The sequence below is a fragment of the Alnus glutinosa genome, chromosome 3 (assembly GCF_958979055.1).
Source record: "Alnus glutinosa chromosome 3, dhAlnGlut1.1, whole genome shotgun sequence".
Lineage (NCBI taxonomy): Eukaryota > Viridiplantae > Streptophyta > Magnoliopsida > Fagales > Betulaceae > Alnus > Alnus glutinosa.
In genome coordinates this window covers 14,767,925-14,791,326 of record NC_084888.1, presented here as the reverse complement: position 1 = coordinate 14,791,326, position 23,402 = coordinate 14,767,925, and the positions used below count along the sequence as shown (strand labels likewise).

At 37.8% G+C, this 23,402-nt stretch overlaps 2 protein-coding genes across 3 annotated transcripts; both read left to right on the top strand.

Moving 5' to 3' along the window:
• The first annotated feature begins 3,877 nt into the window (after positions 1–3,877).
• Positions 3,878–14,482, top strand: LOC133865059 (25.3 kDa vesicle transport protein SEC22-1). Its single transcript, XM_062301529.1, has 6 exons — positions 3,878–4,165; positions 4,581–4,789; positions 6,391–6,551; positions 6,667–6,813; positions 12,819–12,895; positions 14,021–14,482. The coding sequence occupies exons 2-6, from the start codon at positions 4,602–4,604 to the stop codon at positions 14,102–14,104; spliced, it is 657 nt and encodes a 218-aa protein (XP_062157513.1). The 5' UTR covers positions 3,878–4,165; positions 4,581–4,601; the 3' UTR covers positions 14,105–14,482.
• Positions 14,483–17,707: 3,225 nt separating this feature from the next.
• LOC133864299 (zinc finger CCCH domain-containing protein 62-like) lies at positions 17,708–23,104 on the top strand. Of its 2 annotated transcripts, none has more exons than XM_062300583.1 (10): positions 17,708–18,042; positions 18,200–18,318; positions 18,920–19,034; positions 19,117–19,175; positions 20,933–20,984; positions 21,287–21,398; positions 21,648–21,746; positions 21,837–21,964; positions 22,066–22,148; positions 22,252–23,104. In XM_062300583.1, the coding sequence occupies exons 1-10, from the start codon at positions 17,873–17,875 to the stop codon at positions 22,791–22,793; spliced, it is 1,479 nt and encodes a 492-aa protein (XP_062156567.1). In that variant the 5' UTR covers positions 17,708–17,872; the 3' UTR covers positions 22,794–23,104. The 2 variants fall into 2 exon arrangements, with proteins under 2 accessions (XP_062156567.1, XP_062156566.1); XM_062300582.1 differs by having other exon boundaries at positions 18,917–19,034.
• The last annotated feature ends 298 nt before the right edge of the window (positions 23,105–23,402 follow it).

The window sequence follows — 23,402 nt, the reverse complement described above, 5'->3', positions numbered from 1 at the left end:
CGAACCCCACTGAAAAATTGATTATTCAAAAGTCTTCTTTTCTGGGCAATTTACAGGGAGAAGGGGATGGGAGTGACATGGCCCAAGTGAAAAACTTGCAAGTAGAGGTCAATGATTTAGTTGAATTTGGAGATTTTAAATGGAGGCAAAGGGCGAAGCAAGCTTGGTTACAACAAGGGAATAAAAATTCTAAATATTTCCACGCCTATGTTAGTCAAAGAACGAAGGCGAATGAGATAAAAAAAAAAAAAAAATCAGAATTTGGAGGGGGAATGTTTTTACTGATCCGGCAGCCATTGAGGGTGCTTTTTTGCAATATTTCAAGGGGCTGTTTTGAGGTAACAATATCGAGGGTATTGATACTTGTCTATTGGGTATGGAGGGTCGAGTTACACCAGAGATGAACGCTCGTCTTTTAAGGCCTTGTTCTGTTGAGGAGGTGAGTCAAGCTCTACATTTTACGGGGCCTTTAAAAGCCCCCCGGATCGGATGGTTTCTCGGCTTTTTTCTATCAACGAAATTGGGCTCATATTGGCAAGGAGCTTTGTATGTCTATTTCACAATTTCTTAGATTGGGTATTATGGATAAAGACATAAATATTACTCATATTGTGTTAATCCAAAAAAAAAAAGAGCAACCTGTGTCTGTAGCTGATTTTAGACCCATTAGCTTGTGCAATGTTGTTTATAAACTAACCTCTAAGTGTTGGCTAATCGGCTCAAGGAGTTTCTTCCTTTTATTATATCTCCAAATCAGAATGCTTTCATCCCTAGGCGATTGATTTCGGATAATGTGTTTGTTGCATATGAAACACTACATTCCATGCAGACACGTCAATGGGGCAAAACGGGCCATGTTGCAGTAAAGCTTGATATGAGCAAGGCCAATGACCGAGTGGAATGGGGTTTTCTTGACGAGGTTATGAGAAGGATGGGATTTGCACAGAATTGGCGAGGTTTGATTATGCACTGTATTCAATTTGTTCAGTTCTCCATTCTTTTAAATGGCTAGCCTACAGAAGTTTTCCAACCTTCACGTGGAATCAGACAAAGGGATCCTCTCTCCCCTTACTTGTTCTTTATTTGTGCTAAAGCCCTGAGTAATATGCTATATCAATATGAACTTTCAGGATGGCTAACGAGGGTTCCAACCTCTCCTAAGGGACCTCGGTTGAATCACCTGTTTTTTGCAGATGATAGTTTACTTTTTTGCAAGGCTACAGTTAGATATTGGGGTAGTTTGACACATCTTTTACAGGCCTATGAAAAGGCTTTGGGTCAACAGCTTAATAAGGAGAAGACTTCAATTTTTTTTTTTTCAGTCGCAACGCTAGTACTGAGGCTCGAGATTGTATTATTCGGTTATCTGGGATTCCTAGCACACAGAGATATGATAAATATTTGGGTCTCCCTACCCTCGTGGGAAAATCTCGAATGTCGGAGTTTAAAAGTATTAAAGATAAGGTGTGAAAGTGTTTAAATGACTGGAAGACAAAATTCTTATCTCAAGCGAGCAAGGAAATATTACTCAAGGCTGTGATCCAAGCCATTCCGACGTACAGTATGAGTGTGTTTTTACTCCCTATTGGTTTATGTAAGGAGCTAAATTATTTGATGCAGAATTTCTGATGGGGGCATAAGGATAATAAATCAAGAATTCATTGGATGAGTTGGCAGAGATTGGGGTTCTCAAAGACCAAGGGGGGAATGGGGTTTCGTGACTTAAGGTGCTTTAACAAAGCCCTTCTTGCTAAATAGGGTTGGCGTCTCCTGCATAATCCTCATAGTTTGGCATGCCAGATTCTGAAGGCCAAATATTTTTCTCGGTCTTCTTTTTTGGAGGCTCAATTGGGTGGCTGGCCTTTCTATGCTTGGCGTAGTATTATGTCCTCCTCAGATCTTATCAAGGAAGGGTGTGTTTGGAGGTTCGGGAATGGCAGTGATGTGAGAATTTGGGGGGATAAGTGGTTTCCACAACCTACTACATATGGGATACAGTCTCCACCAAATTTGCTACCGGCTGAAGCTAGAGTTAGTAGTTTGATTGATCCAGTGACAAAATGGTGGAATGGTTCCTTTGTTCATCATATTTTTTGTAAAGAGGAAGTGGAGAAATTTTAAGTGTTCCTCTTAGCAAACATGGTCAACATGACCTATAAATTTGTTGGGGTTCCTCAACGGGTGAATTCACGGTTCAGAGTGCATACCACAGTGAAAAAGATCTTCAAGAGGGAAAGGGAGGTGAGTGCTCTTACTCTTCTAAGGGGCAATTGTTGTGGAAGGTGATTTGGGGGATGCATGTGCCAAATCCTATTAAAAAAAATTTGTGGTGTGCTTGTCAAAATATTCTCCCTACTATTGAAAATATGCTTAAGAAGGATATGGATGTGGATCCTTTGTGTTTATTTTGTAAGTCGACAGTGGAGTCGGTAAAGCATATTTTATGGGACTGTCCTTCGACAAATAACGTTTGGGGAGCTTGTAGAAAGTCTATGTAGAAGAGTATAGTTGCTAGGGAGTCTTTTTCTGAGGTGGTGGAATACATGATAAAAAGATGTATGCTTGAGGAGTTTGAACTCCATCCAGAAGTGGCAAGACGTTTGTGTTTTAGAAGAAATTCAGTGGTTCACGGTGGAGGCTTTCTGCATTCGAACGATTTGATTAGAGCAGCAAATTCCTATATTGAAGACTACCATTTAGCTATGAAACCAGAGGAGGTGGTGGGATGTGTTGGTGATGCAACAGTATGTGATGGTAATGCAATAGAACATTGGGTCAACCTGCGACAGTATATTGGAATCCTTCTCCTTTGGGTTTTTTGAAGGTAAACTGGGACGCCTCTTTAAATATTGATAAAGGAAGAATGGGGGTGGGTATTATTGTGCGGGATTCTCTTGGGCGGATTGTTGCAACTTCTAACTTTTCAGTTCCAGTTCATGTGGATATGGTAGTTACTGAGGCGATGGCAGCATTGCAAGCGGTGGAGTTTTGTCATGGTAGGAGTTTGTTGAAGATAATTTTGAAAGTGGATTCTTTGAAAGTTGTCTCCACTATTAAAAATCAGAAGTTCATTTGGGCTACCCATGGACAAATTATTGTAGACATCTTGGATGTTCTTTGTTATTTTCAGGTCTGGGAGGTTTGTCATATTAAACGAGCGAGTAACTCGGTTGCACACCAATTGGCGAAGGCGGGCCATCAACATGATCAGGATCACGTGTGGCTTCATTGTATTCCAGAATTTCTTAAACCTTTTGTTTTATCAGAGGACTTTTCTCTGATTATTTAGAACTGTTTTGCTCTAGTTGTTTCAAGTTTGAATGAGAATGAATACTATTTTTTTTTTTTAAAAAAAATAGTATATCCTAAGCGGATTAAGGGTCCGTTTGGGTTTGCGATTTCAAAAAGTGCGATTTAAAATAACGATTTTAAAATGTGCGATTTGAAAAAATTGATTTTTAAAAACACAGTTAAGCGTTTGGTAAAATCGCAGTTTAACATTTAAAATCGCGAATTTACCTTTAAAATTTTGCGTTTTCAAAAAAGCATCATCTTATCTGCGATTTGAAAAAGTAGATTTTTTGCGTTTTCAAATCGCAATTTTTAAAAACGTAGTTCCTAAACGATTTGTGTTCTGCCATTTGGTTTAAAATCACATTTATTATCTGCGAAATCACAATCCCAAACACACCCTAATTTAATTAAACAGTCAAATCTCTCTGCTCCATTTCACTAATTTGATGCTCCATTTCACTAATTTGATGTTATACTCTTGCCAAGTTCTTTTATCGTGTTAAAAATTGTTGGCTGGGATAAAAAAATTGTGACTCATTGCTCTATGACCAAACAGGATGAAGAAATCCACAAATCTTGACCGTATAACCAAACGGACTCTTTCTTCGACAATAGAACTCACGCGCGTCTTCTTCCTCAAAACTTCAAAAGAAAGGATTCGATCGTTCAAGCGAGCCTTCACTACGCCACGCTCCGCGCCACCGCAGGGCGAGCTCACCGCCCACCACACTGCCCATTCCAACGTCGCCGCTTCACCGTACGACCCCACCGCACGGCGTTATTCACGTTCAGACGTCCCGCTTTCGATCCTCCGCGTGCAGTCCACCACTTCGCACCCCTACCACCGTTCGGTGCCGCAGACACCTCCGCGGTACACTCACAACCATATTATTGCCTAATAACGTAGGGATTGCAATATTGTGAAATTTTTTCGGAATATTACGATTATGTGAAATTAATGGAGAATATCTGGGAATCGTATAATGGGAACACTAGTTATTCCATCAAATCTTCTGGGCTGAAGGATATGCTATAACTTTTGGCAAGAAAATAATTTGGATTCGCAAATTGGGGCCTTGCATTGTTGTCGTGAGGGGCGATCCAAACAGAAAAATGAACTCTTAGGTTATATGAATCTAGCAGTTCATTTTGATCTAAAGCCGAGTTTTTTGTTAGTGTGTGTATCAGCATCTCTTTTTTTTGAGTAGTTTTGGCTTGTTCATTATCTCCCGGATCTGGCTTCAAATGGCTTACATATTGGAGTCATTTTTTAATTTTTTGTATAGCTGAGAAGTTGTGAACTGAAGATGGTGAAGTTGACGATGATTGCTCGCGTCACTGATGGTCTTCCACTAGCAGAGGGGCTTGATGATGGCCGTGATTCAAACGATGCTGAATTCTACAAACAGCAAGTCAAGGCATTGTTTAAAAACCTTTCAAGAGGCCAGAACGAGGCTTCAAGGATGTCAGTTGAAACTGGCCCTTATATTTTCCAGTATCCTTGTGAGTTTGTTTATGAATGTTGCCATGCTATTTACTTATCAAAAAAAATGTTGCCATGCCATTACATTTTAATCCTCTGTTATTTCTTTTCTATTTCTTTTGACTGAAGTGGTTCCCTCTCGTTTGCTTCTTTTTATTCTACTTGGCATTTTTAACTTGTGAGAAAAGTATGCTAGGTGCTCTTTTTGTTTGCATCATTATTTTTCCAGTATTACTTTTGAGAAAATAGTTTTCCAGTATTGTTCTTGCTATGGTTTGGAATATGCAATCTCTTTGTCAAACTTAACTTGACTAAGCCTTGATCCTAAATAAATTGTGGGTGGGTTTCAAACACAATGTGAATTATGGAGACTTAATGAGATGTAGTCTCGTAGATGAGTGGGTGTAGGGTTGTAATCGAGCCGAGCTCGAGCTGAGTTTTGAATGTTCAAGTTCGTTCGTTTAATTTTGTTTCGAACACGAGCTGAGCTCAAGCTGATAACCGCGCTATATAATCTATTCAAACTCGATTCATTTATTTTTCGAACGAACTCAAGTTTGTTCACGAGCTGCTCAATTAACATTTTTTATTTTATTTTTTATTTGTAAATTCATAGTTAATTTATTTTTGTTAAGATTTTATCATTTGAGTTAATTAGATAAATTAACTTGAATCTTAAACAATCCAATCTCAAGTCTATATGTATGTTTTATAGTATGTGTATAAATTTATTATACACACATAAATACACTTATCTACACATAAACACATATATTTATATCAATACTTACAATCACAATAATTCAAGCTATATCTATTACATTATGAAGAGAATTTCTTTTATCATTTAAATACTTACAATATTCACATTACATAGTTGAATAATACTATAAAAATAATAAAAATGAAGTTATGCGAGTTTGTACGAGCTTATATGAGTCGAGCGGAGTTTATACAAGTTTGGCTTGTTTAGTAAACAAGCCTAAATTTCTGTTCAAGCTTGATTCATTGAATAAACGAACTCAACTTGAGTTGAGTCTATACGATTCAAGCTCGAGTTGTTTATGAACAACTCTGTTCATTTACAACCCTAAGTATGTGATATTAAGTTCCCTGAGCTGTAGTCGTTCAGTTCAAATGATTCTGCCCTATTTAACACATCTGAGATGTGATGGGTGTGGCAGCTTTGGGTAGAACTTATGCTGTCTTTTATAACATGTCTTGACGCCGAAGTATCATAGTTGCATACTTTTGGTTTGTGGAAGAGGTTCAGTTACAGTTTGTTACTTTTTATGTCAGTCAAGACATTAGATTTTCTTTCTATATGATTGTAACACCCAAGTCTCACAATAGGAAGATGGTTAGCCTACATAGAGTGTGGAATATAAAGGAGTTAATGGATGCTAAGTCCTACATTGGTTCCTTACTAGGTGAGACTGAGCTTTATAAACGATTCTAGGGAGCTCCAATTGCAACTTAATTAGTCATTTTGGAATGATAGTGTAGATGTGGTGAGTGATTTCTTTTGGTCGTTACAATGATTCACAAAATAATTTTTTTTTTTTTTTTGAATGCTAGAACTATTTTAAGGTTACCTTGACGTAAGTTCTTAGTTACATAATTGAAGGACGTGTTTGCTACTTGACAATGTGTGACCGTGCTTATCCTAAAAAACTTGCCTTTCAATACCTTGAAGACCTCAAGAATGAATTTGAGCGCGTTAATGGGTCTCAAATTGAAACTGCTGCCAGACCTTATGCCTTCATTAAATTTGGTGGGTCTCACTTTTTCCTACATGGTCCTTTTTATGTGCTTCATATTTTTACAGCATTGTTTTTGGTGCTTCTTCTAATGTGTCTGAGTTTCCCATTTCTTTTTATGTTTAAAAGACACATTCATACAGAAAACGAAGAAACTGTATCAGGACACTCGTACTCAGCGGAATATTTCAAAGTTGAATGATGAACTCTATGAAGTCCACCAAATAATGACTCGCAATGTTCAGGAAGTTCTTGGTGTTGGTGAAAAGTTGGATCGTAAGATACTCCCTTTTTTTAAAGAAATAATTAGATTTTGTTATATCGTTTTGTTCTTATATTTGTTTAAAGCTACCAACATAATGGAACTCTTCAAGCTAAGGCATTGTTGAATTCAGAAATTCATGTCTCTAGGATCAACTTGCGCATTTAATTAACAGGCCTGCACTATATATATATATAAAACACATAGGGTACCCCCAAAGAGGATATAATTCAATGTCTTGGAGTGCATGTATCTGTGTGTTTGGAAACCATGTATGTTGCTTTGTTTATAGGTGTTTGTAGTTAGTCTTGTAACAAGGATGATATTACAAAAAGATTCACCATGGTCAATGGCATAGCCAGACTTGCTTTAGAATTCTGGTAAGGCTGTCTGTGGGTTTACAAGCTGTGATCAAATTTTTGTTTGTTTGTTACTGTCTCCTACTGAATGTGAACTTATGTTTGTGACATCAAATTATGGTGTCAACACAAAATTGTAGTTGCACTCCTCTCTTGTTATTTTTATGCAGGTCATGTGTTTTTTTTTTTTTTTTTTTTCCCTTTTCTGTAGATGCCACATATTTCTGTTTCTTTAGATTTTTTAGAATAAAAAATCCGGAGAATTTACTTTGTAATGTTCCTCTCTCTCTCTCTCTCTAGATTTTTTATAATAAAAAATCAGTAGAAGCCTGATCAAACCTCTTCTTCTTGCCTATCTTGACTAAAGAACGTAACACTAGGAATTTAGAGAGTTCCTAAGCTCTTCAAACAATAAGTTTGAGTAATAATTTTTGCCTGTCGCTTTATTGATGTGTTCTTCTTTAAATAGGATTCAATAACCTGCTGAAACTAGGAATACAAGTTAGACTTGTACTAGGAAAACAAATACGGCTAGACCTAGAAAAATCAAGTAGAATCTGACTCCTTTTGGGAATAAATCAGATTCTTACATAACTTGGAATATTTCCTTATTAAGCTTATAACCTAATGGAAGTAACTTCCTTATTGAAATAGTTACTCTAATAACTTAGGGCTAACGTCACCAACTTAGGGTTGACGTCTTCCACTCTCATAACATTCCTCCCCCATTAAGAGTGTCCTTGTCCTCAAGGAGAAAATCTGGAAATTGTGCTTGGAAATCTAGCACTGTCTCCCAAGTAGCATCTGCAGGACTAAAGCCTCGCCAATGGATAAGAACCTCTCTGTTATTGATGTGGCCATGAAAGCCTAGAGCTGCTTGAGGGGGAAGAACTGGATGTTCAGATTCACACTCAGGAAGGACTGTGCTAGTAGCAGTTGCAGGACCCAACTTTTGCTTAAAAGTAGAGACACGTGAAAGACTGGGTGAACCTTCGAACCAGTGGGTAATGCCAACTTGTATGCCACCTCCCCAATCCGGTCTAGCACTTTGAAAGGGCCATAGAACTTGGCAGCCAACTTCATATTTGTCCGTTTGTAAGCGTACATACGCATAATCCCCCGGTTGAAAAGTCCGCTCTTGATGACCACGATCATAAATCCGTTTCATTCGATTCTGATCCGACCGGAGTTTAACTCGTACATCTTTAAGCAATGCATTTCTGTCTAAGAGATCACATTCAACAACCTCGATTTGAGCGGTGCTAGGGATGTATGTGAGTAGTGTAAGTAGAGGCTGTCCATAAACAATCTCAAAGGGTGTCTTACCTGTACTAGTGTGTCAACTAGTATTGTAGGTATATTTGAGCCAAGATAACCTCTTGACCCAATCCTTGGGCTTGCCACCCATGAAACAGCGGAGGTACATCTCCAATGTGCTGTTGACGACCTCCGTTTGACCGTCCGTTTGAGGATGATAGGAAGAATTGACCCTGTAATCCAAACAACTCCTGCTAGAATTTGCTAGTGAAAGCTGCATCTCGGTCACACACAATGGTTGTGGGCAAGCCGTGGAGCTTGAAAATATTATCAAAGAAAACTAGAGCTACACTTGAAGCTGAGTAAGGATGCTTGAGGGGAATAAAGTGAGCATATTTGGAGAATCTGTCCACTACTATGAAAATTACTGACTTTCCTTTTGATAGAGGCAGCCCATCCACAAAATCCATAGAAATATCAGCCCATGTAGTGGAAGGAATAGTCAAAGGTTGGAGCAAACCTGCTTGTTTTGTGAGCTCACTTTTGTTGCGCTGGCATACATCACATTCTCAAAGATATGCTTTAAGTTGAGAACATGCTCCTTGCCAATAAAAAACCGACTTGAGTTGGTGTCACATTTTATGGAAACCCTCATGGAAGCTGCTGTGAAATTTGTGGATAATAGCCTTTGTGAGTGGGGAGTTAGCCCGTAAGTAGATACAGTCCTTAAAAAAATATGAGACCTAATTTATAGCTCCATGGTCCAAGAGCCTCCCCTTGGCGAATGCGCTCAACCAATTGTTGTACCTTGGGTTCCCCTGCTATCTCGACTTTGATGGGCTTGACCCATTGAGGAAGTGGGCTAGAGATGGTGTGGAATTGCCCGGGTTCTTCTCTCTGAGACAGGCTATCAGCAGCTGAATTCTCAAGGCCCCTTTTATATTCAATGGTAAAATCATACCCCAAGAGCTTGACTAGCCATTTTTGTTGAGCTTCAGTAGTGATCATTTGCTCTAACAAGTGGCATAGGCTCTTTTGATATGTTCGAATAATAAACTTGGTGCCTAACAGGTAAGGCCTCCACTTTTGAATGGTAGCTATCAAGGTGATCATCTCCTTCTCATATGTAGAACGGGCTAAGTTGCTACCTTTAAGTGTTTGACTAAAAAAGGCTATAGGCTGAGAATCTTGCATTAAAACAGCCCCAATGCTAGAACCTGAGGCATCACATTCCATGACAAAGGGTTTAGTGAAATCGGGAAGTGCTAGAACTGGGCCTGTGGTCATAGCTTGCTTGAGATGGGTGAAAGCCGATTCAGCTTGATCATTCCAATTAGTCGCATTTTTCTCTAATAGCTGGGTAAGGGGACTAGCAATGAGTTTGTAAATTTGATGAATTTACGATAGTAACCTGTGAGCCCGAAAAATCCCCGTAATGCCTTCACGGATTTAGGCTTGGGCCATTGCACCATAGCTGATATCTTTTCAGGGTCCATGGATACACCCTTACTGGAAATTACATGACCCAAATAATTTACCTGTTTTTTTACCAAACTGACACTTTTCCCTTTTCACAAATAAATGGTTATCCCGCAAAAGTTGTAGAACAATGCTAATATGTTGGAGATGGTCAGGCCTAGATTTGCTATAAAATTAAAATATCATCAAAAAACACTAGCACATACCTTCGGAGTAATCCCTTAGAAATTTTGTTCATGAGAGATTGGAAAGTTGAGGGTGTGTTGGTTAAACCAAACCGCATCACAAGAAATTCATAGTGCCCTTGATGAGTTCGAAAAGCTGTTTTTTCGATATCTTCTTGCGCCATCTGAATTTTGTGATAACCCGATTGCAGATCGAGTTTAGAAAAAATGTGAGCCCCATTCAATTCATCCAAAAGCACATCAATGACCAGGATTTGAAATTTATCTTTGACTGTCACGTGGTTGAGGGCGCGATAGTCCACACATAATCTCCACGACCCATCTTGTTTCTTGACTAATAGAACCAGTGAAGAATAGGGACTAGTACTTGGTCGGATGACTCCAGATTGTAGAAGACCGGTCACCATCTTTTCTATTTCATTTTTCTGATAATGAGGATATTTGTAAGGCCTCACATTAATGGGTCCACCTGCAGATGTCAAAGGGATTTTAAGGTCGTGGGATCTGTTTGGAGGGAGCCCATGTGGTTCAGCAAATATATCATAAAAATTGTGCAATATGGAAAGCAATGCAGAATTTTCTGAATTGGGCCCTCCCTTCTGTGCACCTAAAGTGATGACGCCGGTCGCCGGCATCCACTGATTCTAAATATGATCCCAAGCATGTGAAGACCATGCCCCTTTCTGCCCCTGCTTGATTTGGCTTTATCCGTGTGATGGCCCTATCTTTCTCGGCAGCATTCAGACATTTTAGAGGCATTAATTGACAAAGCCATTCAGACCCCTTCTTTCTCAATTCTCAGCACATCTCTGGGCTATCCACCACACGATGGATGGGGGCTTCAACCCCCTTCAAGCTGATGCTCCTGCCTCTCCAATGGAAGTTCATCAATAACTTAGCAAAATCCCACCAGATTGGGCCAAGCTCACGCAGCCATTGCGTCCCTAGAATTGCATCACATCCCTCCAATGGTAGCAAGAATCCATCATGAATGGCTCGCCTTGCAGCACCATCCGCAACCCATGGCAGATTCCTCGGCATTCCAGTTTTTCTCCACTAGCCATCGTGACCAGTAGCCTTGCTCCCTTTGTTGGTTTCAACCCCATTCATTCAGCTAGCTGGTAGTTTAAAAATTATGGGTACTGCCAGTATCCATCAATGTTGTGAGTCTGTGAGTGCCCAGTCTTCCTAGGACTTGCATGGTTCGTGGTGTGGGTGAACCTGTGATGGCGTGCATTGAAATCCTCGGCTCATCTGATGCATCTCCTTCAGGTTCATCGAAGCTGTCTGACCCCTCATTGTTTTCTTCATAGAGGCCTTCAATCAAGAACAACTTTCGGCAATGGTGACCTGGAACAAACTTCTCCTCGCAATTGAAACATAAAGTCCTGCATCTCTTCGGTTGTCAATTTTCAGATAGGGGGATTTTTCGGCTTAGTTAGATTTGGGGATGGCAAGGGCGGTACAGGATCTCCATATGTTGGTCGCCGATTCTCTGTGGTTAGGAATTTCTTCAAGCTCCAGGTTTTGGCTTCAAACAGTCAAGCCAATCTGATTGCCTCAGTCAAAGAGGTGGGTTTTGCAGCTTGGACTTTTCTCCGGATGGTCTCCTTCAATCCACTCACGAAACACCCCAGCTGATGTTGGGTGGATAATTTTTCCACACGGCTAAGGAGCCACTCAAACTCTGCCTGGTAGTCCCTCACAGAACCTCCTTGCTGCAGTTTGGTAAGATCACCAAAGTGATCTTCAAACCTTGTCGGTCCACACCTGGTGTATAACCCTGCCTTCAAACTTTCCCAAGAAATTGACTCCTCACTCTCCTTGAAGAGTTGGTACCACATCTGGGCTGCTCCTTCCATGTGTTGGTATTCGAAGAACTGCTCTACACGGCAAATCCAGCTCCTGGGGTCTCATCGCCGCCGTATGGAGGAAAATTCAATTTAGCAAATTTGGGTGTTGCTGAATTGGATGACCCACTGTGATTCTTGCCCCTGCTCCTGGCGTTGGAGCTTTCTCCAAACCCGATGTCGTACCCTCTGGAGATTAGGCTGTCAACTTTGGAATTGTCGCTTCTACTTTGGAATCCACCTCTTCCATCTTCTTCATCAGGCAGGTAAACTGTTGTTCTAGTCGATCAATTCGTGGATCAGCCATAGAATCGCTTGGCTTTGATACCAAGTTATGAGAATTAGAGATTGATCGGGTAATTCTCCTTTCAACAGGAAAAGAAGCCTGATCAAGTCTCTTCTTCTTGTCTATCTTGACTAAAGAACGTAACACTAGGAATTTAGAGAGTTCCTAAGCTCTTCAAACAATAAGTTTGAGTAATAATGCGTATCACTTTATTGATGTTCTCCTTTGAATAGGATTCAATAACCTGCTGAAACTAGGAATACAATCTTGTACTAGGAAAACAAATACAGTTAGACCTAGAAAAATAAAGTAGAATCTGACTCCTTTTGGGAATAAATCAGATTCTTACATAACTTGGAATATTTCCTTATTAAGCTAATAACCTAATGGAAGTAACTTCCTTATTGAAATAGTTACTCTAATAACTTAGGGCTAATGTCACCAACTTAGGGCTGACGTTTAGGGCTTACGTCTTCCACTCTCATAACAAATTTACTTTGTAATGTTCCTCTCAGGTTGATAGATGCCTTTACTTTTCCTTCCTAAAATACATGTCATGCATATTACAGGTCATATAATCTCTTTTGAATTTCAATTTTGCAGAGGTCAGTGAAATGTCAAGTCGATTAACATCAGAATCTCGTATATATGCTGATAAGGCAAGAGACTTAAACCGACAGGTTAGTTTCATCCAATTAATGCATGAAATACATGAGAATCATCCAGCTAATCTCTTTGCTATGCAGGAAGTTGCAATCTGTTTGGTGCACATACATGCTTCTGAAGCCACATTTGTGTTGCTTATGAAACTTTTTTCCAAAAGAAAACTTCTTATTAAGTGTGATTTTTCCCTTTACGGTGCTTCACAGTATGCAATTTTGCAACACAACTTTAACCTAACTCTTTGAGCTATTTTTTTACTCCCTAGCCTGGGACATGGATATGTATTTTTCCCTTTATGGTGCTTCGCAGCATGCAATTTGGCAACACAACATTACCCTAACTCTTTGAGCTGTTTTTAACTCCCTAGCCTGGGACATGGATATGTATTTTTCCCTTTATGGTACTTCACAGCATGCAATTTTGCAACACAACCTTACCCTAACTCTTTGAGCTGTATTTAGCTCCCTAGCCTGGGACATGCATATGTATTTTTCCGTTCATTGTACTTCACAGCATGCAATTTTGCAACATAACTTTACCCTAACTTTTTAAGCTGTTTTTAACTCCCTAGCCTGGGACATGCATATGTATGTGATATATATAATCTTAAGGATAAAATTTTCCTCCAAACTGGGTTGGAGGACAAAATCTTAATAGATATTGTAAGGATCCCACTAGAGTATGGAAGTTGCTGAATGGTTTCATTAACACTGGTTTGATTATTTGTGCCTCCAGCTTCATTGAGTCATTGTGCCTTATTTAGATGTGAATATAAAGACAAGATCATTGTTAATTTTTCTGTAGATGAGACCTACACTTGACACCTTTCCAAGAAAGATTCCTGATAATAAAAGGGACTGGCTGACTATCCATGGTCTTAGCCATCTATTACCCTAAATTTACATAATTATATGCATAATCGTTGAGTAATTTCCATTTGGGCACACTCATCAGTTGTCTTTACTACAGAAATTTTCTTTATGATATTTATGTTTGTCTCATTTTGACGAGTCATGACATTTGCTTTTATTAGCCTTCCTTTCGTCTGCCATGTGTTTTTCAAGATTGAATCGTCTCTCTCATGTATCTGATTATTTTTGGAAGATGAAGTTTACTTAACTGCTTATGCATCTCTTTTTTAGGCATTAATACGGAAGTGGGCCCCTGTTGCCATTGTGTTTGGAGTTGTCTTCCTCCTCTTCTGGGTCAAAACAAAGATCTGGTGATCACACTGATCATTCTGAAAACTGTTGCGAATTTTCTCCGTGCTTCTTGTGGCATTATAGTCTAGGCCCCAGATCTGTTGTCATCCACATATGTACTTGAATTGTGGCAAGGAAAGTAGTCTGGTAGGTACCTCGCGGGGGTAGATCTGCGTTTAGAATCGTAAAGAGTGAACTGGGTACCTTTAAGACCAGATAATGAGCCAAAATATATTGTTCGGAAATATGAGAGAGGTTATTATTACTTGCTATTTTTTTAATATGCTTCTCTTGACTATTACTCTATTACATTGTAATACCCCACAAATGATTATTTTAACCTTTCTAATTCTAGCTGAATAATATGATGGAAGAAATTCTTATGATATTCTACAATATAAATTTCCTTAAATTTCTGAGCACTTTTTCCAAATTAAATTGTTGGAAGTTTGCCTTATCAGTATTTATCACTTTTAACAACTTAACGTTATTCATTTTAATATTTACTATATTTTACCATGAGAAATGATCTCTACACTCATTTCTCACAACCCCACAACAAGCTGATATGTCTGGTAATATTTTGTGGGATTTGATTCATACACAACATCATCATAACAACCACACAACAACTCCTCACATGAGGGTGGGCCTCAGTGTGTGGGGTCTACCCTTATGTGAGGGGTTGTTGTGTGATTGCTGTGTTGGTGTTGTAAATTTAACATTTTTCATATTTTATTACTTTTTTTGTTTTCTTTTCTTTTCTTTTTGTAAAAAAATAATAAAATACTACCAGCCACGTCAGCTTGTTGTGGGGCTGTTGTGAGAAATGAGTGTAAGAATCATTTACATTTTAAAAGTGATAAATGCTGATGTGGTAACGTCTCACCATTTAATTAGAAAACATTGATGAGGATTTGATGAATTCTAATTTCTACATGACAGAATACCTTAAAGAATTCTAAAAAATCTTGATTATGATGTACCTAAGGCAAAACCTTCAAATTTTTTTGCTTCCTGTTTTGCCTTTGGGGTGGCCGAACCACCCCCATAGGCCACGGGAGTGGTTTGGCCACTCCCAAGGCAAAACCCTCAATTTTTTTTTGCTTCCCGTTTTGCCCTTGAGGGTGGCCAAACCACCTCATAGGCTACGGGGGTGGTTCGGTCACTCCCAAGGCAAAACCCTTAAAATTTTTTTGCTTCCCGTTTTGCTCTTGAGGGTGGTCGAACCACTCCGATGAGCCACGTTCGGCCACGGGAGTGGTTCAGCCACCCCCAGATCGGTCGGTCTGGAGGTGGCCGAACTACCCGCAAGCCAAATGGGGGTGGCCGGCCACCTCCATGTGGCCCAAAAGAGCCACCCCAAAAATTATTATTATTATTTTTTTTAAAAAAAAAAGCCTTAATTTCTTTTAAAAAAAATTTAGAAATATATTATAGCCACGTGTCGTATTTTAAATGGTACCACGTGGTGCTGACGTGGATTTCTATTAATTTTGGATGGAAAAATAGATGGAGATACCATTTGCATCTTTTTCCATAGCACAGGTACCACTTATGATAAAAAGTAAAACTGAAAGAATAAAAAATAAAGTTTGCAAACCGGGGTAAGTATGTATTTAACTCCCTACAAAACAAACTCAAACCCACTAATAATAATAATTAAAAAAAGAAAAGAAAAGAAACAACCCCTCTTTGATACTCCACTTACGGCAAATAAGCAAAGACTCCTCGTTCCTTTTAATCTGCTCTTATGTCTTTTGATGACTTCCATGCCTAACATAGACAATCTACAGATGTTGGATAGCAAAGATTTTTTTTCTTCCAAGCATCCACTCCCAGCCCATGACATCTTTTCAAATTTTGTCGATGAGTAAAGGTCTGGTCAAGGTTTGGCTTGAGTTTAGAGTGGCTCGAGGAGAGGAGGTCTGTTTAGGGGAATTGATTGTTGGGGGACGAAAAACCGTCCCCCAACCGGCTTTTATAATAAATAAATGTTTTTTTTATAAAAAAAAACAATTTTGATATGACATCAGAATTGCTTTTTGATTAAAAAAAGCTTATATTAATCAAAAGGGAGGCAAGGGGACGGTAACCCGTCTCATGCCAATCAACCCTCCTTGTTTAGAGTGGGTTGAGAAGAAGAGATCGGGTCTGTGACGTCACCCAAATAGCGTGAAGTCACGCATAGTTTTTTTTTTTTTTTTTTTTTTTTTGGCGCAATAAGTCATGCATAGTCCTAGTTTTAGACATAGTTTTGTTGGCTTTTGCTATTAGTATAAAACGACTTAGTTTTAGGCTAACAACATTTATGCGATAGTTTACACTACCGCATAGAAGCTAAATCCAATTCTTTTGATACTCGTCATTTATAACTAATCTATCAACTTATCATAATGCAAAACAATAATGCTATATAATAAAATTTTATTTTATTTTGATGATGTGGTATTGCCAATCAATTTTTAGATTTGTTTATTTTAACAATGATTGATTTGCAGTTCTATGTAAACAAAGTGAGATAAAAATATGATAAAAGTATAGTGTATAACATTTCTTAATACAAAATTACTGATCTTAAGAAGTGAGAAAAACAAAGAGTAATGTTATATATCACATCTTTATCTCACTTTTCTTTCACTCTGCTGATGTAATAAGGCTTAGTAGCGATTCAACTAAGGACTATTACACCTTACCATATCAGCATAATAAAATAAAAATGAAATATGAGTGTGATATATAGCATTTAAAAAAAAAAAAAAAAAAAAAAAAAAACAAATGGTGCTTCATAAGCATATTCTTTTCTCGTTGTTTTCTTGTAATGGGTTACATATACCGGGAAAGATAAGGGCATGTATACTTGATACCTATTTAAGACTAAAGATGAGAGAAGGGTCTCACCCAAAAAAAAAAAAAAATCTGAGAAGAATATGCTTCATAAAGCTATATATCATACAAATATTCTATTTTTACCTCACTATCCTTGTATCTCGGGCTGTAATAACCAAATTAGCTACTTAAAAAAGTATAATTCTATGCTTTAGCTACTGCTTTTTTTATATCATTTTTAACAGATTTTCTGTTCTATTTCTTACTTGCTTTTAAATATTATTTCTCATTTTTTTTTTAATTATATTCTTACCAACACTCAATCAAAGAAAAAAATATTGAATTTTCACATTGACAGAGTCACCTTCAGACTATAGTAGAATTCACATTTTTTTTTCGCTGCACCATACAATAAAATTCATTGAAATTCACTAAGCATTGAAATCATTTAGTTATTCTCAAGCATCGTTAAGCATACATTTGACCAATGAAGTATCAAAAAAAAAAAAAAAAAGAAAAAAAAAAAAAGCAACCGTTTTCCCTCAATGCTCTCCTATCTTATTTTGTTTATTTTGTTTTTTTGGCAGACCCTTCTTTCATTAAGAGGTAATTTTTTTTTTTTTAAAAAAAAAAATCATTCATTAAGAGTTATTAAAAAGGTATCAAGTATTGAGGGCCATCATCTTTGCCAGTAGATACAGCCCATTACAAGAAAATTCGTTGCTCCAGGATTATGGGCCCTTATTAAAAGTCCAAGTGTGTTTTCAAATTTCAAAATCTTTCCCCCGACAGTTCACGTATACAGTACACTCTCAAACGGTCACATTCCAGTTTCCATAAATATAATTATATAAAAAACTTTTCTATTTCAGTGTCAAAAAAAGAAAAAAATTACAATATTACTAAAATCTTCCCTTGAGTATTAAGATCAGAACCAAAATAGAGCAAGAAACAAACCCATCGATGGAGGTCTCTGAGCAGTCCAAAGATGACCAATTTGAAGGAGATGAAGACTACAGTGAAAGTGGAGGCTCCGACCCAGATTCGGATGAAGACCCTAGTTACAGCATTCTTGAAGAAACCCATGCCAAGTTCTCTAACCTCTCAATCAAGAAGAAGAAATCAAAGGCTCGGTTAGTATCTCACCCATGACATTTATTTATTAATTTCTTGTATGTTAATGGGTTTTTAAATTCTGATCAGGACTTATGATCTGTGTTTGAGTGTTGACATCTTTTTATTTATTTATTTTTTCCGTGGTTGTTGTTGTTGTTGTTGTCTTATTTGCAGGATTGCTGAAGATATGAATATGGGTAGTAAGGGAGATCCACATGAGGTGGGGGTGGTTGCGCCAGAACTTGATGAGGAAGACGTGAAAAGCTTTGATAAAGTGCAAAAGATCATTGAAGGTTAGTTCATGAATTTGATTCTTGATGCTACTTTGTTTGGCTCTTGGCAACGATGAAGAATAGGAAGGAAAAAACGTGAAAGTTTTTCTGGACAGACTAAATTGATCCTGTGTGTTTGGGAGTTGAAATACAGTTGATGGATTCTTGAAATGAGTGGTATTCGGGTTTGATAGAATTGATGGGAACTCTAATGTGTGTTTGTGCGCGTGTTTGTACAGGATAGTTTCATGCATATGCATAGTGCTTTTGAACATGTAGCAATGTTGAGGGAAAAAGAAAAAGAAAAATGTTTAAATTTGGAGCAAGCCATCACAGAAATACACAAGTGAATATTCACTTCTGGTTTATATATGGAATTTTATTGTTCTTGTCATTATTTCGTGGCAGATTGCCAGCTAGAGAAGCTGAAATATGGGCTTCATTGTGTTGAGGAGGAGCTTCTTATAATTAAGAAAAAAATAGCAATGTTGAGAAGAACTTTCAAGAACAAGGGAAAGTCAATTTTCAGGCCATAGGACAGAAATGCACAACTTGATGATCACTTGAATCGATTTTCTTTGTTGATAAATGAAACTTTATTTATTTAACTATTTTGTAGCAGATGGTCAGCTAGAGAAACTGAAAGTCGACCAGTGTAAGGTTTATCTGAGGAAGAATGGATTGAGACTGACTGGCAATAAAGATACGCTCATTCAGCGCATTAAGGAGCATAGAGAGTAATCTCATCTTCTTTGCTGGTGGAAATGATTTTGAATAATTATATGGTTTCTCATATTTTTTTTAATGTTTATTTTCCAGAATTGTAAATGGAGGGGAGAAGAAATACCCTGTCTCTAGTTTTGTATTGAATTGTAAAGGTGCGCACATGTTAACTTAAATGCTCATGGTTATATATATATTGTTTATTTGTTGGTCCTGGTGCTATGGAGGGGTCAAGCCGCAAGCAAAAGAGAAACAAAAGACCGTATAACACTTTCAGGGGCCAATCGACCCCAAGTGGGTCACTCCTCAGCAAAGCCTACCACTTGGGAGCTAGCCAATCTACATAAGCATTTGCTTCCCTGAGAGATGAAAAACTTTGGATTTTTTTAAACATAGTTAAAAATTTATAGTTGTTGATATTGCCACATTAAATTTATGGTTCCCCTGTTTATGGTTTGAAGGTGTACATATCATCATTCTGCATTTACAATCACACAAATTGTTACCTTCTCCATGTGGTAAGATCCATTTCAAAAGACTTACATGGGTGGGGAGAAAGTTTATGTTTAAAATTCAAGGCGGTTAAAAAATGTAACAAGTTGCGGCTGGTTTGATCGAATGAGGGTTTAGCTCGTTTGAACGAGAATTAGGGTTTCACAAAGATCACATTACTTTGATCGAATGAAGGTTGTGATCGAGGGTCTTGGTTCTAAACTTATGAGCACCTCCGATCAGTTCGATTGTTCTTGCAATTGAGGCTCTCGGTGGTAAATATGAAACATTGAGGTTCAGTTTTGATCGACCGAGGTTCAATCAACCTTGCAATCGAGGCTTTTGGAACTTGAAATTTAGTTGCTTCATTACTTCGATTGAATGACCTTCGATCATACTTGCGATTGAGCTTTTCAGGTTTAAACATTAAAACATGATAAACTAGCTCGATTCAATCGAGGTTGTGATCGAAACCTTCTTTATCTCAATTCCAGCCAATTCTTCAACCGCACTTGAAACCAACTTCAACCCTAATCCTATACCTAAATCTAAACCTTACAAGATAACATGTTTTGACACTGAATTTGCCTATACTAAAACCTAACACCTAGAAGGGTGCTAAAATTGTTGGTTAGCTGTAGAGGTCAACTGGGAAGCTGCTGCAGGTTAGAAGCTTGGAGGATAGCTCTTCTATGTTTAATGTGGTGCATTTGGAGAGAGTGGAACAAGAGGAGTTTTGAAGATAGTGTGATATCTGTGTTAGAGTTAAAAGTCATTATGTTCAAATCTCTTTATGCTAGTTATAAAAAAAAAAAAAAAAAAAAAAAAAAACCAAAAAAACTTGTTTTATATTTCTAGTAATCTTAGGATTAGAAATTGTAGCCTATATAAAGCCATGTTTTAGACTTTTTTTCAATTACCGTTTACTGAATAAACTTTCTTTTAAGAGATTTCTCTATTTTCCTAGAGTCCTAGTGGATTTCAGTTATCTTTCTGGTGGATTCCAAAAACTACTTGAGTTAACTTGTTTATCTCTTTATCCCTAAAGTTAAAGACAAAATGTTTTCTTTGGCTTAGAGTAGAAGGCTGGAGTACGTTATACAGTTTCATGCTGCTTAATATATTGTATTGTTTCTTAGTAAATTGTGTTTTTGGAATGTATTTGGACTATCTAATACATTGAACTTTGTGTCTTAGCGATTTATTTATACTTCTTAGTGCATTAAACTTTGTTTTAGAAGGAAGAGTGAAAATAACCTTTACAACGGTCTCCTTTTTTTTTTTTATTTCTTATATGTTATGCATCACATTTCTCTATCAAGCCTAAAGTGTTTAATTTTGTGGTCATTAATTGGTGTTGTTAAATTACATTTCATTTCCTTCATGTTTATATTTTGAAAGATGAATGGGGTATATGCAGGTGATGCATGCACTGGTGATGTTGTTATGTTTGAGCAAAATGTTTATGAAATGTAAGTATTTATTTTTTTGCTAGTGTTGTTTGTTTTATATTTGAGTGCATGATACACTTTGCCTTCTTTGCTTTACAAGGGGAAAAGATTTGGAAGTAGCACTTAATGTGTATTCAGTTCATTTTGCTCACTTTAAAAATGATTGTTCTTTTCATGATCTTCACTCAAGAGGGGCTATGGTTGGTAAAAATTATGATGATGATGCTTACTAGTATGCTACTAACGCTATCACATTACTCAAAATAATTTTTCCAACCTTCGAAGTAATTATACCTTTCATGCATATAATTTGGAAATTTCAGGTTCAATATCGCATCCCGAAGTGCCAGTGGTCCTCCTTGTGGCACAAGGATTGTTGCAGGTCGCATCGTGAAAGAAAGTTATGGTGCTGCCAAGCAACAGCATACTTTCACGGTTGGTAAAAGAATTGTTTGGTTCTTATAGAAGAATACTGATAAAGAGAATACACATTTTAATGCATGATTAGTTAATGCCAATGGTTACAATGGAGCTGTGTTTGTGTTTTGGTAAATTCAAAAATGGACCTCATTGGTGGCTTGACCTGATTTCAATAGTTAAAACACAGGAGCAAGCAGAGCATATGTATGTTTCTACGGTTATTTGCCAGTAGTTAACATCCAGTTTTCTGGCTGTTCTGACCAGATAGAAGTACTCTGGAGCAAGGGAGAGAAGCCACTCCCTCCACTTCATCCCCTCCTAATTAAGGGTCGAAACCTTTACCGGTTGAAGACTTTGAGACAGGTTTTTCCCATCTAGACATTTTTTTCTTTTTTTCTGTCTTCTGTTGATTGCTTGGTGTTAAACTAATTGCATTTTGGTTGTCAACTTTAGAGATGGGAAGATGAAAGGGAGAGGCAGAAAGTTCTGATGGACAAGCACTCCAGGGGGTCTTTCGCAAGATCTGATAGAGAAGCACGGATCCAAGAGAAGGAATTGAGGAAAGTGCTCAAGGCAACTAGGTACTCCCTACTAATTACACACTGGAAAAAAAGTTAGAGAATCATTTTCGTTATTCTTGCATTTTACATGCGTAAGTTATCTTTCTATTTCACTACTTCAGGATCTCAAGAAAGGAGGAGTCAAATAGGAACCACTCTCAGTTCAATTCATCCTCAGCTGATGCAATCGAGCCGCTACAGTCAGGTATCATCTCAGTCACTTTAAACCGTCACAGTCAGGTGAGGTCCATCTTGATAACTTAAGAAAAATAGAATCTTGACCTCAAAAGTTGGATTCACCTCTTCAGGGAAACCTGCAGTTTCCCAGCAGCAGCTTGGTGTATCAATTTCTGGGAAACTAGCAATGAGATATCAGCAGCCGGGGTTGTTCGGTGATTTAGGAAAGCCAACGATGCAAGCTCAACCAGCAGATTTGTCTCTTGAACCAAGACAGGCGGCAATACGACGTAATTATCACCACCAATCTTCTCAGAACACAGTTGAGTGTAGGCGTGGTAGTAATACAGAAAGATTGTACAGTGGCTGTCAGGAGGTTCCTCACCTAAGAGGTAATGAATTTCATGCACATTACAAGCGGCCTAACTTTCACCACAATGACCATCGAGTTCCTGTTAATAAATATCCAAATATTCACGCAACAAGAGGGTCATCAGACAGGATTTATCATAGACAGCCATTGGCAAACATGAAATTCTTTCCGCCAACGAATCCATTGCCAAGGCATGGCCACACGCAACCACAGCTGTGCCGATATTATGCTCAAGGGAGGAGGTGCCATTTTGGAGATAATTGCAAATTTGCGCACGAATCAAGAAGGATATTCCAGTGATCAGAGGAAGTTAAGAAGATGGGCTCACTGACATATTCACAATATTCAGTCCGAACCTCGGCGGTTTTGGTGGAAGCTTATAGATTATTTTGTTCAACGAGTTCGTTGAATGTTGTGTTTTCTTTAAATGGTGGTACTTGGAAATTATCTTGTTCAATGCAAAAAGTTTTGTTGAATGCATATTTTCTTTTGAACATTATTGATGAACGGACGGGCAATGATCAAAATTCAAATGCTGCTGCTACGCGAGACAATGATCAAAGAAGGCAGTACGTTAGGCTAGGCTAGGAGATGGAGAAGGTTAATTTGGTAACGTACTGCTATTTTTTTTTTTCTTGGTAAATAAAAAAATTGCAGGATTGATGATAAGTATAATCACTAGTAATGTTATACACCATCATTTTATTCTCAAATCTTATGTGGTATGATGCATGAAAACAGTTTTTTTGGTTTTTTTTTTTTTAAAAAAAAATCACACCATGTCAGCTTTTTGAAGAATAAAAGAATGATTTATAGAATTACTCGTATAATTACGAGCCTATTTTAGGTTGGAGTAATGTTATATATCACTCCTTATCTTCCAGAGCCTATGTAGCATGGCCTGGCGTG